Below are 20,760 nucleotides of genomic sequence, written 5' to 3' on the forward strand. Positions count from 1 at the left end.
CTTCTGCATTATCTAATCTACTATTAATCCTATCCAATACATCTTTTCATTTCAGACCTTGCAGTTTTCACATCTAGAAATTTGATTTGGGGCTTTAAAAAAATAATTTCTATTTTTCTGCTTAATGTACACAAAACTTCCTCTTTGGAATACAATGATAGTAACTATTTTAATGTCCTTACATACTAATTCTGTCATCTGTATCATTTCTGAGTCAGTTTCAATTCTTTGCTTTTTTCTCTTTATATGGTTCCTATTTTCCTACTTCTTTGCATGTTTGTTAAATTTTCACAGAATGCCACAAACTGAATTTTGGGTGCTGCATATTTTTAAATTCCTGTAAATATTTCTTAGATTTGTTTCTGGCATGCAGGTCAGTTATTTGGAAATATTTTAATCTTTTAAAAACTAGCACTTAGACTTTGGTAGGTAAGATCAGAGCAGTTAATCTAGAGCTAGTTTTGTCCCATTTATGAGACAAAACCGTTTTTACTTGTGAGGCTTTCTAATCTAGCTATTGGGAACAGGAACTGTTTCTGGTCTTTTGAGAACTCTGATGATTTAAACATCATCTTTAAACATTTTGGGTGTTTCTTTCCCCGGCCTTGGGTATTACTACTGTTACTACTATGCAATATCTATTACTGCAGAACAAATTATCCCAAACCTAATGACTTAAAGCAATACTTCTTATTTCTCAGTTCCTGGGGGTCAGAATTTTGAGCATGGCTTAGCCAAGTGCCTCTGGCTCAAGTTCTCTCGTGAGGTTGCAGCTGTCTTCCAGGGGCTGTGTTCTCATGTGAAGACTCAGTTAAGAGGGACCCACTTCCAAGGTCATTTAATGGCTGTTTGCAAACTCTACTTAGTCCCTCATCTTGTGAGTATCTCTACGGGGCTATTTTTCTGACACGGCAGCTTGCTTCCCCTGGAGAGAGAGAGAGCAACAGAGTATACCCAAGGGCGAAAGCCACAATCTTTAAAACCTCATCTCAAAAGTGACATCCTGTCGCTTCTGCTGTGTTCTCTCTGTTAGAATCAGCCCGCACTTAATGGGAGGACAGTACACACCTGTGTGGCCATTAGGAGGCGGGAATCATTGAGAGCCGTCTTAGGGGTTGCATTCCGCTGGTGGTTTCCTGACATTATATGTGTGTTGCTGAGCACTCAGCTGAGACTGAAGGAGACCCTTGGAAGATCTTCAGACCTCTCTCCTGAGCTCTCCTCTCCGGAACTGTGCTCCGTGAACTGCAGCTGCCTTGTCTTCTCCCGCACTCTCGCTTCTGTCACGTTAATTTGGAGAGAGGGCTGGAGTCCTCCTGGGTTTCCCTTTGCCGCACCATCGTCCAGAAAGCCTCCAGGTGGTCGGTTGGGGCAATAGAAGAGCTCATCCCATTTGTTTTCTATCTTGCAGGGATAATGATTCTTCATGGCCTGATGCCCAATGTCTTGAAAACCATTTTTTTTTTCGGTGTATTGAGCCCAGTATTTTCGGAGAAGGCAATGGCACCCCACTCCAGTACTCTTGCCTGGAAAATCCCATGGACAGAGGAGCCTGGTGCGCAAAGAGTCGGACACGACTGAGCAACTTCACTTTCACTTTTCACTTTCATGCATTGGAGAAGGAAATGGGTTCACTTTCATGCACTGGAGAAGGAAATGGCAACCCACTCCAGTGTTCTTGCCTGGAGAATCCCAGGGACGGGGGAGCCTGGTGGGCTGCCGTCTATGGGGTCGCACAGAGTCAGACACGACTGAAGCGACTTAGCAGCAGCAGCCCAGTATTTTATTACTTTCTGGTGAGAGAGTAGATCTAGTGGATCTAGTCCCTTTTACTCTGGTTGGAAGCAAAAATCTAGATCTGTGGTTCTTAATAGCTGAGTTTTATTCTCTTGTATGGACATACTACAATTAAACCAATTATATTTTACAAATACTTTGGGTTATTTTCTGTTTTTCGCTATTACCCTACTGTGGTGAATTTCCTGGTGTGTTTATCTTTGCATACTTGTGCACAGAAGCATATTGGATAAATTCTTAGAATTACTGGATCAAGTGTGTACTGGCAATGCATTTAAATGTTGATAAATATTGCTACAACGTCTTCTAAATAGGTTGTATTTAGGGTTTTTTTTTTTTTAAAAAAAAAAAACATGTGCTCTGTTTTTCCAGTACTACTCCTTGTGTAGTTTGGATTTACTTCTACTAACATTAATTTTAATTTTAACAATTAATTCTAACACTGGGGCTCTTTTTTTTTTTTTTTTTTCTACTTTGCTGATTCTAAGTGAGATCTTAGTTCCCTGAGCAGGAATTGACCCCCTACCATGGCAGTGAAAGCCTAACTACTAGGCCACCAGGGAACTCTCAGGAGATCTGTTTATTAAATTAATGTCATTAAGGTTCAATTTTCATAAAATAAAAGACACAAATTTAAAGTGTGTAGTTCAATGAGTTTTACCAAATTTACATCTGTTGTAACCACCACAACCAAGTTATAGAACATTTCTAGCACCCCTAAAATTTCCCTTGTGCCCCTTCCCAGTCAATCTCTATCCTTCACCCCTGGCCCTGGGCAACTACTTATCTGTCTTCTATCACTGTAGGTTCCATTTGTCTTTCCTAGGGTTTCATGTAAATGGAATTATAGAGTATATACTTTTTAGTGTCTGGGTCCATTCACTCAGCATAGCATTTCTGAGTGGTATTTTCGTGGAAATCTTTTTAATAGTTCTCACAGAGGGCCTGTTATGGTGCAGGCACTGTGCTAGGCATAGCACATGCTCAGGGTTTTATGGCTGGTCATCTCTTTATCTTTTATTGCTACCCCTACCCCCAGTCATGTATGGATGTGAGAATTGGACTGTGAAGAAGGCTGAGCGCCGAAGAATGGATGCTTTTGAACTGTGGTGTTGGAGAAGACTCTTGAGAGTCCCTCGGACTGCAAGGAGATCCAACCAGTCCATTCTGAAGGAGGTCAACCCTGGGATTTCTTTGGAAGGAATGATGCTAAAGCTGAAACTCCAGTACTTTGGCCACCTCATGCGAAGAGTTGACTCATTGGAAAAGATTCTGATGCTGGGAGGGATTGCAGGCAGGAGGAGAAGGGGACGACCGAGGATGAGATGGCTGGATGGCATCACTGACTCAATGGACGTGAGTCTGAGTGAACTCCGGGAGTTGGTGATGGACAGGGAGGCCTGGCGTGCTGCAGTTCATGGGGTCGCAAAGAGGCATACATGACTGAGCGACTGAACTGAACCCCCAGTCCCAGTTTGAAAAACCAGATCAATGTGATCTGTTAATGGAAAGACATGAGCTTGGAATTAGAAACACCTGAGTTCAAATTGAAGCTTTGGCCCTTTGTGCTTAGTCACTCGGTTGTGTCCAACTCTTTGTGATGCCTTGGACTGTAGTCCGCCAGACTCCTGTGTCCATGGAATTCTCCAGGCAAGAATACTGGACTGGGTTGCCATGCCTTCCTCCAGGGGATCTTCCCGACCCAGGGATCGAACCCAGGTCTCCCGCATTGCAGGCGGGTTCTTTACCATCTGAGCCACCAGCGAAGCCCAAGAATACTGGAGTGGGTAGCCTATCCATTCTCCAGGGGATCTTCCCGACTCAGGAATTGAACCGGAATCTCCGGCATTGCAGGCGGATTCTTTACCTGGAAGCCCTTCGGCCCTTTCCTGGGTGTTAAATTCTGCTTCTCATTTTTCTCTCTTAAATCAGGCTAATGACATTCACCTGGATGTAATGGTTATAAAGCTGTAGCTCAGGGCCCAGCCCAGAGGGAAAATACGCAGAAACCACAATATTTTTCTTTTCTGTTTTTAATTCCCCTGTGCATCAGACTCACCATGCATAAGACTATGATACACCTCCAGGCACCACCAGTTTTATCCTCATGTATGGAAAGAGTCATTAATGTGTTTTCCTGTGCTTTCTCTAACAGATTTATCTCCTGTGGAGAGATTTAAGGAATTCCAGATCAGGTCATATCCTGTACAGGATTTTAGTTTTCTGAAGCTTTTTCATCTCCAGAAAGCCCAGGAGCAAGAAGGATCCAGCTTCAGTAGGAAGATTAAAACCTCAGGAAATACTCTTCCAAAGACCTTTGGCTCAAAAATCAAGTAAGCATTGCCCTTGACAGATTGGAGGGTTCAGAGTCTGGTTGAAAGGGGATATAACTTACAGGGCAGACTGTCAGGTATGCTGGGGGGAGAGCAGAGATAGCAATCACAACTTGCCCCCAAAGATTGGGGTGTCTGTAGAAGGCTGCCTAGGGGGCATTCCCTGGTGGTCCAGTGGTTAAGACTTTGCCTTCCAATACAAGGGGTATGGGTTTGATCCCTGGTTGGGGAGCCAAGATCCCATATGCCTTGTGGCCAGAAAACCAATATAAAACGGAAGCAATATTGTAACGAATTCAAATTCAAAAAAGACTTAAAAAAGAAGGCAGCTGAGAGAGGTCCTGGGTTTGATATTGGGGTCTACTTTCTCTGCCTCCGACTCACAGGGCCTCATCAGGCAGTCAGCTGCTTCCTTTCTCAGGGAGCCCATCTGAAGAAGGGGCTGCATACATTTTTTGCTGGTGACTTTCTGTCTGTGTATCACTCGGCCTTTTTGAATCTGAGCTTTTTCATAAAAGTCTACTCAGCTAAGGGAGTCAGTAGATAAGGGCTTTAGAGTCAGTCCAATCGAGATTTGAACCTGGATTGGCCACTTGTTTTATGGATTGGCCAAAAAGTTTGATGAAATCCTCCTCTCCCAAGTCTCCTCCCTGTTTAAACCTCTACAATTCCTGACAGTCAGTCTCTCCCAGGGTTGGATTTTCTGTTTTCTCACCACCTGGGAGAAGGGAGGGGCGATCTTAACATGCAGTAGAGCAAGGGCTGATTATCGAGAGCTTCGAGCGAGTTCTCTTTAACAAGCTGTCAAATTTCAGGTCTAGGTGTTCTCATCTGATCAAATGTCCCATGATCCAAACCAAGTATGGCGATCTCCCCAAGGAGGCTGCGGTGGGGGCCTACATGAAGATCCACACAGTGGAGCAAGGAGAGGTCTTGGTAAGTGTGCAGAGAGCCTTGTTCACAATACAGTGTGTAACATGATGGGCTGAGGGTGCTAGATAATGAGAGTAAAGGTGTAAAAACATCCTTTTCTGGATTTGATGATATTAAGGGATATTGTTGACTTTTTAAGATGTGGTAATGTATTGTGGTTATGTTTTTTTAAAAGGTCCATATATTTAAGACATTATATATATCCAAATATTTATAGATAAAATGATATGACATCTGGGACTTGCTTTAAAATAATCCAGGAAGAAGGCAAGGGTGTCTCTTCTCACTACTCTTATTCAGTGTTGTTTTGGAAGTCCTAGACAGTGCATCAGGAAAAGGAAATTAAACAAATACAGATCGGGAAGGAAAAAATATAGCTTTCTTTGTTTGCAAGTGACATGATTGTCAATATGGCAGTTCAAAAGAATTAAAAAATGAAACAAAATAACAAAATAAAGAATAAGACAAATAAACAAACAAATAGAACACATAAAACCTCCTGAGCTGATAAATGATTATAGCAAGGTCACAAGGGTATAAAGCAATGAACAGTTGTAATTTGAAACAAAAAATGCAGTGCCATTTACAATAGCACCAAAAAATGAAATACCTAGGTATAAATATAACAAAATATGTTCAGAAACTATATGCAGAAAACTATATAACTATAATGAAAGAATTCAAAGAAGATTTAAATAAATGGAGAAATATTCTATGTTTGTGGATTGGAAGACTGAGTATCATTAACATGTCAGTTTGTCCCCACTTGATGTATAGATTCAGTGCAATCCAAATCAAAATCCCAGTGAGTTATTTTGTGGATATTGACAAACTGATGCTAAAATTTATATGGAAAGGTAAATAAATATGAACAACCTGACAAATCCATACAGGGAACTGTTATTTGGCAATAAAAAGAAATTAGCAAACTATGAAAAGACGTGGCAAAGTTAAATGAATATTTCTCTTTCTCTCTCTCTTTTTTTTTTTTGGCTGCAATTTGTGCCTTGAAAGATCTTAGTTCCCCAACCAGGGATTGACCTTGGCCCCGGCAGTGAAAGTGCCAAATCCTAACCACTGGACCACCAGGGAATTCCCTTAAAATATTTCTAAGGGAAAGAAATCAATATGAAAAGATGCATCACCGCAGCTAGAGAAAGCCTGCACATAGGAATTCCATTAGGAATACCCAGCCCAGCCAAAAATAGATAAAATTAACAAAATCTGTAAGTACAAATGAATATAATGCATACATATGAGTAAATTAATAAATGAGAAGACACAAATCTCACATGCAGAAGAATTCCAAATAATCTATGTAGATATGTGCCCTCACTGCTCCTTAGGCATGGATGGCACTTAGTGACTTCCTTCCGAAGAGTACAGTATGGGAAGGAGGAAGAAAAGAATAATTTTACAGAGGAGCAAGTACTGAAAGTAAAATGCTCCCTGAGTGAGGCAATCAAGGCCAACATCAGCAGTAATAAATCATGTTGATAGCATGGCCCTTCTTTATGAGATGATAAATGTGGGATGTGATGTGATGACGATGGTGTACTACAGTTGTCTTCCGATCACCTGTAACCCCCATCTAATGATGGGGAAAAAATCAGTCAGAATCTAATAGTGGGGCAACCCAAGACCTACCTGACTGGAAGTCCTCAAAACTGTCCGGATCGTCATAAACAAGGTAGGGCCGAGAAACTGCCACATCCGAGAGGAACCTCAAGGGACTTGACAATTAAGTGTAATGTGTCCTGGAGAGGACTGTGGAACAGAAAACGGAAATCTAAATAACTCATTGACTTCAGTTATTGATGTGTATCCATCGTGGTTCATTAATTGGAACAAAACTTTTACACAGTGTGAGATCTTAACTGGGAAACTGATTAAGAGGTACCATCTTCTCAGTTTTTCTGTTAGCCTAAAATGGTTCTAAAGATTATCCAGGGGCTTCCCTGGTGGCCCAGTGGTTAAAACCCTGTGCTTCCAATGCAGGGGATGCAGGTTCGATCCCTGGTCGGGGAACTAGGATCCCACATGCCGTGCGGTCCTGTGTGTGCTCAGGTGTGTCTGACTCTTTGCCACGTCGTGGGCTGTAGCCCGCCAGGCTTCTCTGTCCGTGGAATTTCCCAGGCAAGAATACCCAGTGGGTTGCCATGTCCTCCTCCAGGGGACCTTCCTGAACGAGGGATCGAACCCACATCTCCTGGTTTGGCAGGCAGATTCTTTACCACTGCGCCACCTGGGAAGCTCTAATTGCCACATGCTGCTCGGCCAGGGGGGAAAAAAAATCCAACAGTGGACAAGAATGTATGGGTGAAACAAGTTTGACCCTGAACTCTGACCGTTGTGGGAGCTAGATGCCAGAAGATAGAAGCTGGAGCTGGGAGAGGGTGAGCGGCACAGGGAGGGCGTGAGGCCTCCTGGTGAGTAGCCGTGTGCCTCAGTCTTCTTGGGGGTGGGGGCCCTGACTTCTGATGTGTGGTCAGTCATTGTCACCATGAATCCCCAGGGTCCTCTTCATACCCCTTCACCCCATGTGCTGATCTCCCGGTGCTCCTGCTCTGCTGGACTGTGTGCCTTGGGAGGCAGGGAGGCCAGCCCAGCACTGTCTGGAGCCCCAGGCCCTGGCCCAGCCCTCAGTCAGTGCTGAGTGACTAGTTTGCAGCTTTTCAGCAGCTCTTCCTTTTGCTCAATAAACCTCTGCCTCCTACAGCTTTTAACGAGTTCTTCCCAGCACCCACTGCACCCTACCCACCCCCCAAGAATAAACAGAAATCAGTTTCCTTGCCACATGATGGCCTCTTAGAATTTAAAGAATGCTGTTTTGTTTTTCTATTCAACATTTATGGAGCCAGGCAGCAGGCCAGTGCCCCGTTAATTATTTTCTTATTCAGGGAAAACATTCCTCCATTCCTGCAGCGTCACGTGATGTGCTTTCCAGCCCTCTCGCTTCCGCCTCCCTGCAGTTTCAGAGTCTCAGGGCGAGGTGCTCGGGACTGAACACAGGCCGCCTGAGGCTGGGCACCTGCCGTGAACGCGCCTCATGCCGGCCCAGTGAGGGGCTGGGATGCCAAGCACCCTGAGTGAATGGAGGCACCAAGGCCAGGAAGGGCATTGCTTATTCTGGAAGAGAGCATGTGGGAAGCTGTGGCAAGTGGAACTCTAGACTTGATTCCAAGCTCGTGGAAGACTATTTTTCCATGGACTAGAGGTGGGAGGGGATGGTTTCCAGATGACTCAAGTGCGTTATGTTTATTGTGCACTTTATTTCCGTTATTGTTACATCAGCGTCGCCTCATGTCATCAGACATTAGATCCTGGAAGTCGGGGACCCCTGCTCTAGACTATCCTAGAAGGCGCTGGGTGGGAGCTCAGAGCAAGGCCTTCATTCTCCACCCATCGGAAGGCGAAGCCTTAACTGCTGTACCACCAGGGAAGTCCCACAAGTATTTCTTGAGCGTTTATCCAGCTTCGAGCTCGGCCCAAGTGGCCAGTGTGGGCAAGTAAACTGATGTCATTCTTGCCCTCGTGGGGCTTATGATCTAGTCTGGGAACAGGCAGTAAACAGATAGAGCAGCAAGCATTCAGAAAGTTTTGAATTGCTGTTGGGAGCGGAGCAGGAAGTGGGGTTGAAGGGGGAGGTGGTCTTAAATGGAGTGGTCAGGGAAGGTTGCTCTAAGACAGTGATGTGTAAGCGGAGACCTGAATGACAAGACAAATGAGCTGTGGACAACCTGGGAGGGAGAGTGTTCCAGAAAGAGAAAGCATGTTGAGCCTGAGGCGGGAGGGATCTTGGCATGTGGAGGGAACTGGAAGGGAGGGCAGTGTGGCTGAAATGGAGTGAATGAGGTGGGAACCTCACAGGGGTGAGGCAGCCACAGTGAAGAGCTTTATATGATCCTGGGAGCTTTGGGAAGCTGTTTGAGGACCTGACTCTGGCTGGAAAGTATAGGGTGGACTGGAGGTGAATAACAGTGCCTGCTGCTGGGCTGCCCTTAGTGAGGTCCTGGGCAGGCTGATGGGGTTGAATCCCACTCCATCACTTTCTGCCTTGTCACCTTTGGCAAACTAGTTAACGTCCTTGTGGCTCAGTTTCCTTGTAGCTAAAAGCATGGACTCTGCGGACTTCTCTGGTGGTTCAGTGGTGAAGACTCCGTGCTTCCGCTGCAGGGGGCACAGGTTTGGTCCCTGGTCAGGGAACTAAGATCCCACATGCCCCATGGTACAACCAAAATAAACAGATAAATAAATAAGTGCATGGACTCTAAAGACAGACCCACCTGAGTTCAAATCCTAGCTTTATTGCTTCCATGCTGTGTGATGTTGGACATGTTTCTTAACCTCAGCTCATCCTCTGTAAAATGATGATAATAAAAGAACTCACCTCGTGGGGTTCTAGTGAGGGTTATGTGAGTTAACACACACCAGAGAGCTACAAGAGGGCCTGGGATTTAGTGACTGCTCAATAAACATGAGTTGGTGCTATCATCACCATCACCACCATCACTGCCATCAGTATCATAGGCATCATCCTTACTGTAAAAAGATAAACGTGACTTTTGACAAGCAAATTTCCTTTGCCCAACCTCATTTTCCACATCTAAGACTGATAATCCCTATATCCCAGGGTGGTTGTGAGGATTAAATTTATATCCATGCTTCTCGAAACTGACTAAAGAGCAGCCATTCTGGCTTCTGTGCCAGGCTTGGTGCTGATTAGAAGGGGCTTCATGCCCACTGCTGTAAGCACAACTGAAGTGTGAGCATCTTCACATCTCCCAGAGCATCCTTACACACACCATCTTGTTTAGACCATCAGCAGCTCATAGGAAAAATGACACCTCTCCACTCCAGTCTTACAGGGAGAGACAAGGCCAGGGCTCAGAGCAGATGGTCATTCTTTAAGGTCTAGAACCCAAATTGTGGTGGTAGTGTGGCGAGGGTGAGGGAGGGGAAGGTTCCAAATCCTACTTCACGTCTCCTTCAGTTTGAGAATCCTTCAGAGACATGTGGGGCAGGTGTTCTCACCTCTGTTTCACAGGTGAGCAAACAGTGGACCAGGGAGGTGTAACTTTACCCAAAGTCACATTGAAACTGCTGGGTGGCTTTCCGGGGGCTCTGGGGAATTCCGGTCCTTTGTGTCTCAACACAAAAAATTCAGTGAGAAGTGATCTATTAGAATAAGATGTTTGTGAAGCTTACAAGCAGGCAGGCAAGAGGGTGCTATGCCCAGAGAACTTGAGTGGGCTACAGTCTTATAATCAAAGGAAAAGAGGGGAGGGGGAAAAACCACCTTCTTTCTCATTCCTGGATAGTCATCAGGCTTCCATCAGCAGTTCCTCCTCCAAGGTTGGGCAGGGGAGTTTTCTTACCGCCACATGGTCTAGCCAGGACTGTCATAGCACAATGGGAAAATTAATTTAGGTCTCAGTACAATGAGAGCCTTTCACTTTGAAATGCCTATGATATGCTGTGTGTTCTCAGTCATGTCTGACTCTTTGCGATCCTACGGACTATCGCCTGTCAGGCTCCTCTGTCCATGGGATTTCCCAGGCAAGAATACTGGAATGGGTAGCCATTTCCTTCTCCAGCAGATCTTCCCAACCTAGGGATCGAACCTGCATCTCTCGTGTCTCCTGCATTGTCAGGCGGATTCTTTACCACTGAACCACCTGGGAAGCCCAAAATTTTTGGTTGCGGCACACAGCTTGTGGGCTTTTAGTTCCCCAACCAGAGATCAAAGAGCTTGGAGTCCTATCCACTGAATCTGAATGATCACCTTTCCATAAATTATTGTTTCTGTGTGTGCAGAGAGCACGTCCTGGGATCATTGATTTACTGAACTCACCAGGCAGGATGTGGATCTCATGCCACCACTGTTTTATTGTTTTGGGGCGCATCATGTGCTCTTGTCACGTGGTTTTGTTGCTAAGCAAACCTGCTTTCTAGCGCGATCATTGACTCACAGGGGTCTTCATACCTTTTCCTTTACTTATGATCCTTTAGTGGGATTAACTATTTAATTCACCTACTTTATCCCTTTACTCTGTCCCTATGAACATGACAAGTAAACATGTGCATCTTCCTTCTGAAGCCTGCATTTTTCCCAGTCCCACTTGGCTTGCCTAGAGCAGACCTCTTGGTTTATGGCTGATGCCCTCTTAAGCCCAAGACAGCTGGGCATTGCAAGCTCTGGACCACTGACCTTCTCTCCCCTCCTTGCCAGAGTCTCAATAGCTGAGAGGCTGCGTGAGCGCTGGACTGGGACTTAAGCAGCCATGACTCTAGTCCCAGCTTTGCTCCATCTCAAAGTGTCTCCTTACGAAGGGGAATACAGTCCCTGTAAAGCAAGCAGATGGGCCTGCTGACCTCCATCTCCCTTCCAGATATGATGGAGTAGGAATCCACACCAGAGAGCCCAAGGAGCAATGGGAGCTGCATAGCAGCCGCCAGTGGCCCCAGAGCCTGTGAGGGACAGAAAGAACTAAGGCTCCGTGGGGACAAGTGCTATGAACTTCCTGGAGGGAAGGGTCAGGGAGGGTGTGGTGGCAAAAAAGGGAAGATCTAGGAGGGTGAACTATTTGTCATCATCATAAGGAAGAGAAAATGGGCTGATCTGGCACAAAGAAGAGTTGAGACTGGACACCAGGGAAAGCTGGTAAAATACTGCTACCTGGCAAGCGACTGTGTGAGTACAAACCCTTTTGTAAAAAAAAAAAATTATTTATTTGGCTGCATCAGGTCTTAGTTGTGGCGTTTCATTGCTTCACAAGGGATGTCCCTTGGCATGTGGGATCTTAGTTCCAAGACCAGGGATCGAACCTGCATCCCCCTCTTTGCAAGGCAGATTCTTAACCACTGGACACCAGGGAAGTCCCACAAGCATGATTCTTGCAGAGCCTGTTCCTGGAGGTAGGACTATGGACAAAGTGCTCAGATGGTTCTTTGAGGACTTTGGTATCATTGGCAAAGAGAGCCCTGGACTTCTCCCTCTCACTTGCTGAATGACCCCAGATGGATTCAAGTCCTGTGTGGGGCCTTGCTTTTCTAATCAGGAAAATTTGCTTGTTGAGTGGATGGTCTCTGAGATTGAACTTTCTGGGACTTCTTTTCTCTAGGGCCTTCACCAGATCCTCCTCCCAGAGAGCCAACAGGACACACGGCCCTTGATCCTTGTGAGCCTGGGAGCTGAGGTGATACGGATCAGGAAAGAAAAATTTTGTGAACTGCTTGACAGTAATACAATAGAAAAATTGTCAAAGTTCAGTATCAAGTACCCCAGGTCAGTGCTGGAAAAGTGTGTGCATTCCGCCAGATTGAATGAACAATTTTTTACCTCTTATTTTAGTAAAAGAAAAAAAGTGATAATATCTAGTGCTGACAAGGGTAGAATGAAACTGGTGATTGCTGATATCCTCTAAATTGGCTCAATCCTTTTGATAGTAATTTTAGATACTAATGTTTCAAGGGCCCAAAACTGTTTCTACCCTTTGAAGCAATGGTCTACCTGTGAATTTATCTCTATATAACTAAATTATAGGGAAAGATACCAAGATGTTTGTAGCTGCCATGTTCATAATAGGAAAACAAACCTCCCCCCCCATCCACATGTGTCACACCAAGGGGACAGTTTAGAAAACAGTGATACATTCTCTTAATAGTAACTTTTTTTGAAGAAGCAAAAGTGAAATGAGTGATGCAATGCTACATGAAAAGGACAGGGTACAAAGTTGTATATATACTATGACTCGGGCCTTTGTAGAACACTAACATGAGAAAAATCTAGCAGGAAAATGAGCAAAAATGATAATTCTGCGGTATTGCCCGATTTGTAATGGTCATTCTTTCTGGAAGACAGGACTAAAAGGGACTTTCTGGTTATAGTTATATACTCCTCTAATGTTTGTTTTTGCGGTGAGTATATGTTTCTTTTTTAAAATTTATTTCTTTCATAATAAGGGGAAAAATGATATACTTTTTAAAGTTATTGTCAGAGTAGTAACATCCCAAGTGGGTTTTCCCCTTTATTCTCAATGTTTGGTAATGATGATATATTTATTTTATAATTTAAAAATATTTATCTTAAAAGATTTAATAAAAAGATTTCTATTTCCCTAGTTTCCAAATTTTCCATAAAAGTGAATACTTTTATAGTGCGAAAAAAAACCCACTTTTTTTTACGTAAAAACTAATTTATTGCCTGATCGCTGGTCACAGAACTGTTTTGATCTTACACTGCTATTACTAAAGAGTGTTTGAGTGCATACTCCCTAGAATGTATTATGTGATATGAGTAACATATGTTTATTTATTATCTGTTATATCTATATATGCTGTGTGTTGTCTACCTCCTATACATTATAAATATGCAAACATAGATCTTTAAAAAGAATAAGACTAAGAGGGAATTCCCTGGTGGTCCAGTGGTTAGACTCCCATGCTTTCACTGCTGAGGGCACAGGCTTGATCCCTGGTCAGGAAACTAAGATCCTGCAAGCTGCCTGATATGGCTAAAAATTTAAATTAAAAAAAAAAAAAGCCAAAGATAAATATAGATGAAGTCCTACTGTTTCAGTCACACAGCCCAGTGGATCTCATTCACCTCCCTAGGTGACATCCCCAGCCCTGCTTCGGAGCCCCAAACCTGGCCTCTTGCAGCCATCTTAGCATTGGTCTCCTGCCTCCATCTTCTTTGCGCTGGATCATTTCTGCACACTGTGCTTTTGTGCTGTGCTGTGCTTAGTCTCTTAGGCATGTCCAATTCTTTATGGCCCCATGAACTGTGGCCTTCCGGGCTCCTCTGTCCATGGGGATTCTCTGGGCAAGAACACTGGAGTGTGCTGCCATGCCCTCTTCCAGGGGATCTTCCCAACCCAGGGATCGAACCCAGGTCTCAGGCATTGCAGGCATAGATTCCTTACCATCTGAGCCACCAGGGAAGCCCAAGAACACTGGCGTGGGTAGCCTATCTCTTCTCCAAGGGATATTCCCGACCCAGGGGAATCAAACTGAGGTGTCCTGCATTACGGGCAGATTCTTTGCCAGCTGAGCTTACCAGGAAGCCTGCACTGTGCTTTTATTAAAACTCAAATCTGGCCATGTTAAGCTTCTGTTTAAAACCTTTCAGTGGTACCTCACTGCCTATAGGACACAGTGCAGATTCAGTGCCGTGTAAACAGCCCTTCGTAGTCTGACCCTTCAACTCCCTGTAGCACTCCTGCTGTCTCTAACCCACTCTGGCAACCCAGGCAGATTGCCTCCTAGACCATTGCTTTGCCAGTGTAGACCCTTCTGCCTGCAACGCCATCCCTCAGTCCTCCTTCCAGCCTTTTATTCGGATAAACTTCTCATTCTTTAAGATTCATCTCCTCCAGAAAGCTGGGCTAGGTACCCCTCTCTGTTCACTCATGGTCCTACAGCTCTCACAGTGGCCACACTACGCTGTATCACAGCTGTTTAGAGCTTTGTAGTTTGTTTGTTTTTCTTTAGTGTGGACCATTTGTAAACTCCTTATTGAATTTTTACAATGCGAGACATGTGGGCTCTTTCTCCCCGACCAGGGACTGAACCTGCATCCCCTGCCCTGGAAGGTGAACTCTTGACCACTGGACTGCTAGGGAAGTCCTTAGAACTGTGTAGTTTTTGCACAGTTCTTTCCCCACCACTTGGTTAATTTCCTCCTGAAGACAGGGTTTGGGCTTTATCCACCTCTCACCTCTAGCACCTGTACAGTACTTGGCACGAGATAGGTGCTTGATAAACGTTAGTGAATGAATGAGGCCCACTCACTGTGGAAAACTGGAAGAAGGCTGAACATTTAAGAAGGTGAAGACCGAAAGTGTTTGCATTACTCCAACAATCCCAATTAGCAATTTATGTATTTCCTTTCAGTATTTTTTTTTACTACAGGGATATGTGCCAAATATACATTTATCATTCATTCACACAAACTTTCATAAGAGAAACCATGCAGGTATAATTTTGCATCCTCCCTGCCTATTTCTTTTCTTGTGGTGGTGATGTGATCAGACATGGTTTTGTAAGCAGTTGTGGTGATTCCTGTGGTTGAGAAAGAGGTGAAGGCAAGCATATCTGTAAAGTTACTTCAACCATATCTAATATGCACAGGAAAGAATTTGACATGGACTCTGTATTACCATGGACAAGTCACTTACCCTCCTTTAGGCATCAGACTCCACTGCAAAACAAAACAATTAGAGTAGAACAGTTTCCCCAAATTATGGAACATCTTCTCAGAAGGCTTACAAGATGATTTGAAGTGGTCCACAGATTATAAACAGCTACATATTTATTTGAATATGAGTTAGAAAAACAGGACTAGTTCACTAAACCCTTGATTAGACAATCTTGTTGCTTTTGAACCAAGCCAAAGTAAATATTTAAGTGAAAGAAATTAAGCGGAATTAAGAAAAGCATTAATAAAAGAACAGGTGATAATGTAGCTATGATCCAGATTGGGGGCAGTTTTTACATGTATATGTATGGCTGAGTTCCTTTGCTGTTTACCTGAAACTACCACCCCATGGTTAATCAGCTATACCCCAACACAAAATAAAAAGTTTTAAAGGAATAGGAAAAATGGGGGGTTTTGTGGGGGGAAAAAAAAAAAAACCAACTTGGGAAACACTGATGGTTCCTTGCAGTTCAGCAATGCTCCAGTTCTCTGATACCTGTGGCCTATCAATGTAGAAAATAGCTATTTAGAGCCACCTCCTCAAAGAAGGATTTAAGGGGGAAAGAAAGGATTTAAGGAGGAAAGAAAGGGTTTAAGGAGCCTTAGGTTCTCACAGAGCGTCTGGTGCGTGATGGGTGTCAGTTAACGGCTGAACTGGGATTCAGAGAAGGTTTTCGCAGGCTTGAGGGTGGCAGATGTTGGGCCTCAGCGTCTGTGCTGCACAGTCAGCACTCTGCTACAGTCGTCTGCAATGCTGACAGACCGAATTCTGGCTTATTCATTAATTGTCGAACTCATGGTTTTCTAGACTGCTAAAGCAGGCAGAAAATATATCCATTATCTAGCTCAAATCCCCCATGTTTTAATTGAGGACTGTGATGCCCAGGAAAGGGGGACATGACATGCTGAAGATGGCACAGTCCGTGGGTGAGACCTGTCCCGTGGATGCCATGGGCTGGACTATCTGAAGCCTGTCCCCCTACAGATACAAGGAGCGCATGTAGAATATGAACAGCTGAGTTCGCAGGAAAAAAGGGAACTCTCCCATGGGCCCAAGTGAAGAACAACCTAAAACCAAAGCACTGAGTGTGATCTGGCGCTGGATGGCCAGGCGGATGTGGCATGGGGGTAGTAACTGAGGGCACCATGTCCTGGCATCCTGCAGGGACAGATGACAGTTGCAATTCCAGCGAGGCAGAGGGTGGAACTGGAACCCCTGCTTGGAGTGGAGGGCTTTAGAAGAGCTGCCCCCTTTAGTGAGAGACGAGACTAGAATCAACGTGGCCACCAGCATCAGGAGGTGACGCAGAATCGTGTCTGTCTCAGCTTTTACTCTGGAACAACAACATCAAAAAGGTCTTCTAAGAATTTGTGGTCACATGCTTGCCCTCTCTTAAGTTTTGGTGAGTTCCTTAACCTCCTTGAGCCTTAGTTTCCACGTTTGTGAAATGGGGTGGTCATGAGGATCTGATGAGTTAACAAGTATAAAGTGCCTGGTGCATGGTGAGTGCAAAGCAGGGTTAGGTCGTGTTATTTATCATGTGAGAGGTGGGAGTTAATGGGGCTCTTTAGGTCGAGACTCTCCAGTGGTATGCTGGGCAGCGTTCAACAAGCAGCTCTTTGGGAGGTGGGAGGTCACCTGACTGGAAGTGTTGGCCAGTTTCTATGGCACACATACTCCTCCATGGCCAGTTTTGAGCTACCAGCCTGTTGTCACTCAGCATGGAGCTGCTCTTGTGAGCTGGTAGGAGCTGACACTGCTGAGACCTGAGGTCTCGGGACTAACTTGTAGCCCATTCTGACCTCTAGATTTTGGATTAAGCTGATCTCTGTGAATCAAAGTTGACTTTGTCCTGGTCAACGCAGTTTTCCTAAAGAATGCTCTAATGTGTTAGTGATTTACCAAGCTTGCCTCCTTGGGTGAGAGTATAGCTGAGGCAGTGAAAGCCAAACGGGCCTTCCCTTGCTGCAGTCTCAGGAGGAAATAAGCCAGTGAGTCCTGAGCCCATCCACCATTGCCCACCTCTTTCCTTACCCTCATGTACTATGGGGGAGGCGGGCAGAGTAAACGCAGGGCACCAAGACCAGCCAGGGCAGCTACCAGTTGACTTCCTATCTCGAAAGATTTGTCCGATCTGGACATTTGCCATAGATAGAACCATATATTAGTTTGGTAGGACACCCTGAATGAACTTTTTGGCCAACCCAGCGCGTGTGACTGGCTTCTTAGCATAGTGTTTTCAAGGTTCATTCGTATTGTAGCCAGTTTTGGGTTGGCCAAAAAATTCATTCAGGATTTTTTCCATACAATGTTACAGAGAAACCCAAGATTTGGGCCAACTTAATATCAGTATTTCATTCCTTTTTATTGTCAAATAATATTCCAATGCATGGACATATTATACTTTATTTATCCCTTCATCAGTCGAAGGACATTTGGGTGGTTTCTACCTTTTGGCTATTTTGAATGATGCTGCTAGGAGCATTCTTGTGCAAGTTTTTATGTGGGCATATGTTTTCATTTCTCTTGGGTATATATCAAGGAGTGGAATTGCTGGGTCATAAGTTAACTGTTTAACCTTGTGAAGAACTACCAGGCTGTGTTTCCAAGTCGCTGTATCATTTTCTATTCCTGTCAGCAATGTATTGGAACCCTCATTGCAATATCTCCACTTCTCCATTGACACTAATAAGTATTTGTCGCTTTAATCGTCATCATCCCAGTGGGCATAAGTGGTATCTTGTATGGCTTTGGCTTATATTTCCCTGATGGCTAATGATCACAGGTGTAATTTTAAATTTTTAATAGCCACATTATAAGAAATAAAAATAGAGGGGTGAAATTAATTTTAATAATACATTTTATTGAATGTAGTCTATCTAAAATATTATCATTTTAGCATGTAATCAACATAAAAATGACTGAGATACTCTGCATTCTTTTTTTGGTATTAAGTCTTTGAAATCTGGTATGTATTTTATACTCAGAGCACATCTCTAATTCAGATTAATCACACTTCAGGTACTCAGTAGCCACATGTGGGTCCTGGCCACTGCATGGAGTAGTGCAGGTCTAGGGGATGGGAGCATGGAAAGGTGAAGGAGGCTGACAGAGGGCCTGGGGAAGGGCGCAGAGGTGGGACAGAGCTCAGGGTGTTTAGGGACTGAAGGAGTGGCAGGAGGCAGGACTGGAGGGGCAGGGGGTCAGGAGGCGGTGGTGTGGGAACCCCAACACCTGTTCCTTACCTTCAGTGATGAAGATCTGTGCCAGAGGTTCCTCAAGGAGAACAACTGGAATATCTTCCGGAAGGACCTGGTGCGGCTACTGGTAGAGCCTCGCTGGCGTCCCCCATTCACTCCAATCCAGCCCAAGAAGAAAGGGACCTACAACCCCAGAACTGTGATGCTGGACCTGTATAGCTTAGACAAGAAGACTAAACGTCGTCATGCCATTTTTATGGCACCCCAGAAATACCTGCCCCCATTGAGGATTGTCCAAACCATTATAGCACCCCGGTACAAAATCCAGGAGCTCCTGCCTCAGTATAAGAATGCAGGGGTCCTCATGTAGAATCAATAAAAGATGTTGGGTCGACCACCATGTTTCCTGAATAACCGCCATGGGAGTTGTGGAGCTTACAGTGGGGGGCCCTGGGGGCGACCTGGGGGTCTGGAGAGGTATTAGGGGGCACTGTCTCCCCTGGCACTTGTGGGGCTGAGTAGGGGACAGTCAGGAGTCTGGCGGCGCGGGGGTTAATCACTGGGGTGGCCTCAGGGTGAGAGGGTCTTATGACGTGGACAGGAGGCACAGAGGAAAGACAGGGTTGTGAACTCAAAGGTCTTGCAAGGCCAGACAGGTTGTCTGAAGGAGTGTAGGGGACTTCTCTGGTGGTGCTTCCACTGCAGAGAGCCTGGGTTTGATCCCAGGTCAGGTAACTAAGATCCATAGAACATTCATTCTATGACAGCCATCTTGCTAAAGCATTTGACTGGAGTCTTGTGACTTGGGCTAAGACCCACGTCCAAGGTCAGGGGTGGCAGACGAGTTTAGCAACCCCATGTCCAAGGAGTGGCAGCTGCGCGGGCGCAGGAGGGCCAAGAGGAGCTACTGCACGTTCAAAGTCAGGAGGGGTAACCTCGTCCAAGGTAAGGAGCAGCAGCTGCGCTTTGCTGGAGCAGCTGTGAAGAAATACCCCATGTCTAAGGTAAGAGAAACCCAAGTGAGACGGTAGGTGTTATGAGAGGGCATCAGAGGACAGACGCACTGAAACCATAATCACAGAAAACTAGCCAATCTGATTACACGGACCACAACCTTGTCTAACTCAATGAAACTAAGCCATGCTGTGTGGGGCCACCCAAGATGACAGGGTCATGGCGGAGAGGTCTGGCAGAATGTGGTCCACTGGAGAAGGGAATGGCAAACCACTTCAGTATTCTTGCCTTGAGAACCCTATGAACAGTATGAAAAGGCAAAATGATAGGATACTGAAAGAGGAACTCCCCGGGTCTGTAGGTGCCCAATATGCTACAGATCAGTGGAGAAGTAACTCCAGAAAGAATGAAGGGATGGAGCCTTGTGGATATGACTGGTGATAGAAGCAAGGTCCAATGCTGTAAAGAGCAATATTGCATAGGAACCTGGAATGTCAGGTCCATGAATCAAGGCAAATTGGAAGTGGTCAATCAGGAGATGGCAAGAGTGAACGTTGACATTCTAGGAATCAGTGAACTGAAATGGACTGGAATGGGTGAATTTAACTCAGATGACCATTATATCTACTACTGTGGGCAGGAATCCCTTAGAAGAAATGGAGTAGCCATCATGGTCAACAAAAGAGTCTGAAATGCAGTACTTGGATGCAGTCTCAAAAATGACAGAATGATCTCTGTTTGTTTCCAAGGCAAACCATTCAATATCACAGTAATCCAAGCCTATGCCCCAACCAGTAATGCTGAAGAAGCTGAAGTTGAATGGTTCTATGAAGACCTACAAGACCTTTTAGAACTAACACCAAAAAAAGATGTCCTTTTCATTATAGGGGACTGGAATGCAAAAGATCCTAGGTCTGCTACTTATAATGGCTGTTGAGGATTAAAAGAAGCGGTACACGTATGGCAAAGTAGAGGATTTTATTCCCCAAGACCCCTGGAGCCAACAGGGAAGTTGAGATGGTAGGCTACGAGATGCAGCTAAGATTAAAGAGATAGATAGATGCATAGCAGACGGCCTGGGGAGGTCATGGGGGATGGTGGGGACTGGCGTGCACATTCCCCATGTCCCCATGCCAGTGGAGCAGCCACTCGGTAGCTCCAATCAGTTGATGCCATGGCAAGAAATAATGTGGATGCAATACGGCCAAGCTTCAGATTTTTTTCAGGAAAACCCAGAAACCCAGTGTTTTAGGTGATTCCTGTTGTTGTTCAATTGTTCAGTCGCCAAGTCATGTTCAATAAGACACCATGGACTGCAGCACGCCAGGCTCCTCTGTCCAC

General features: G+C 44.9%; 1 protein-coding gene across 1 annotated transcript in view; it reads left to right on the plus strand.

Moving 5' to 3' along the window:
* Positions 1-18,859, plus strand: part of CNBD2 (cyclic nucleotide binding domain containing 2) — a 50,195-nt gene extending 31,336 nt beyond the window's left edge. The window contains exons 9-12 of the mRNA XM_042230093.2: positions 3,953-4,130; positions 4,946-5,066; positions 12,188-12,351; positions 18,517-18,859. Coding sequence (XP_042086027.1) covers positions 3,953-4,130; positions 4,946-5,066; positions 12,188-12,351; positions 18,517-18,835 — 782 coding nt within the window. The 3' untranslated portion in view covers positions 18,836-18,859. The remainder of the gene's footprint in view (positions 1-3,952; positions 4,131-4,945; positions 5,067-12,187; positions 12,352-18,516) is intronic.
* Positions 18,860-20,760: the final 1,901 nt, after the last annotated feature.

The sequence above is a fragment of the Ovis aries genome, chromosome 13 (genome assembly GCF_016772045.2).
Source record: "Ovis aries strain OAR_USU_Benz2616 breed Rambouillet chromosome 13, ARS-UI_Ramb_v3.0, whole genome shotgun sequence".
NCBI classification, from domain to species: domain Eukaryota; kingdom Metazoa; phylum Chordata; class Mammalia; order Artiodactyla; family Bovidae; genus Ovis; species Ovis aries.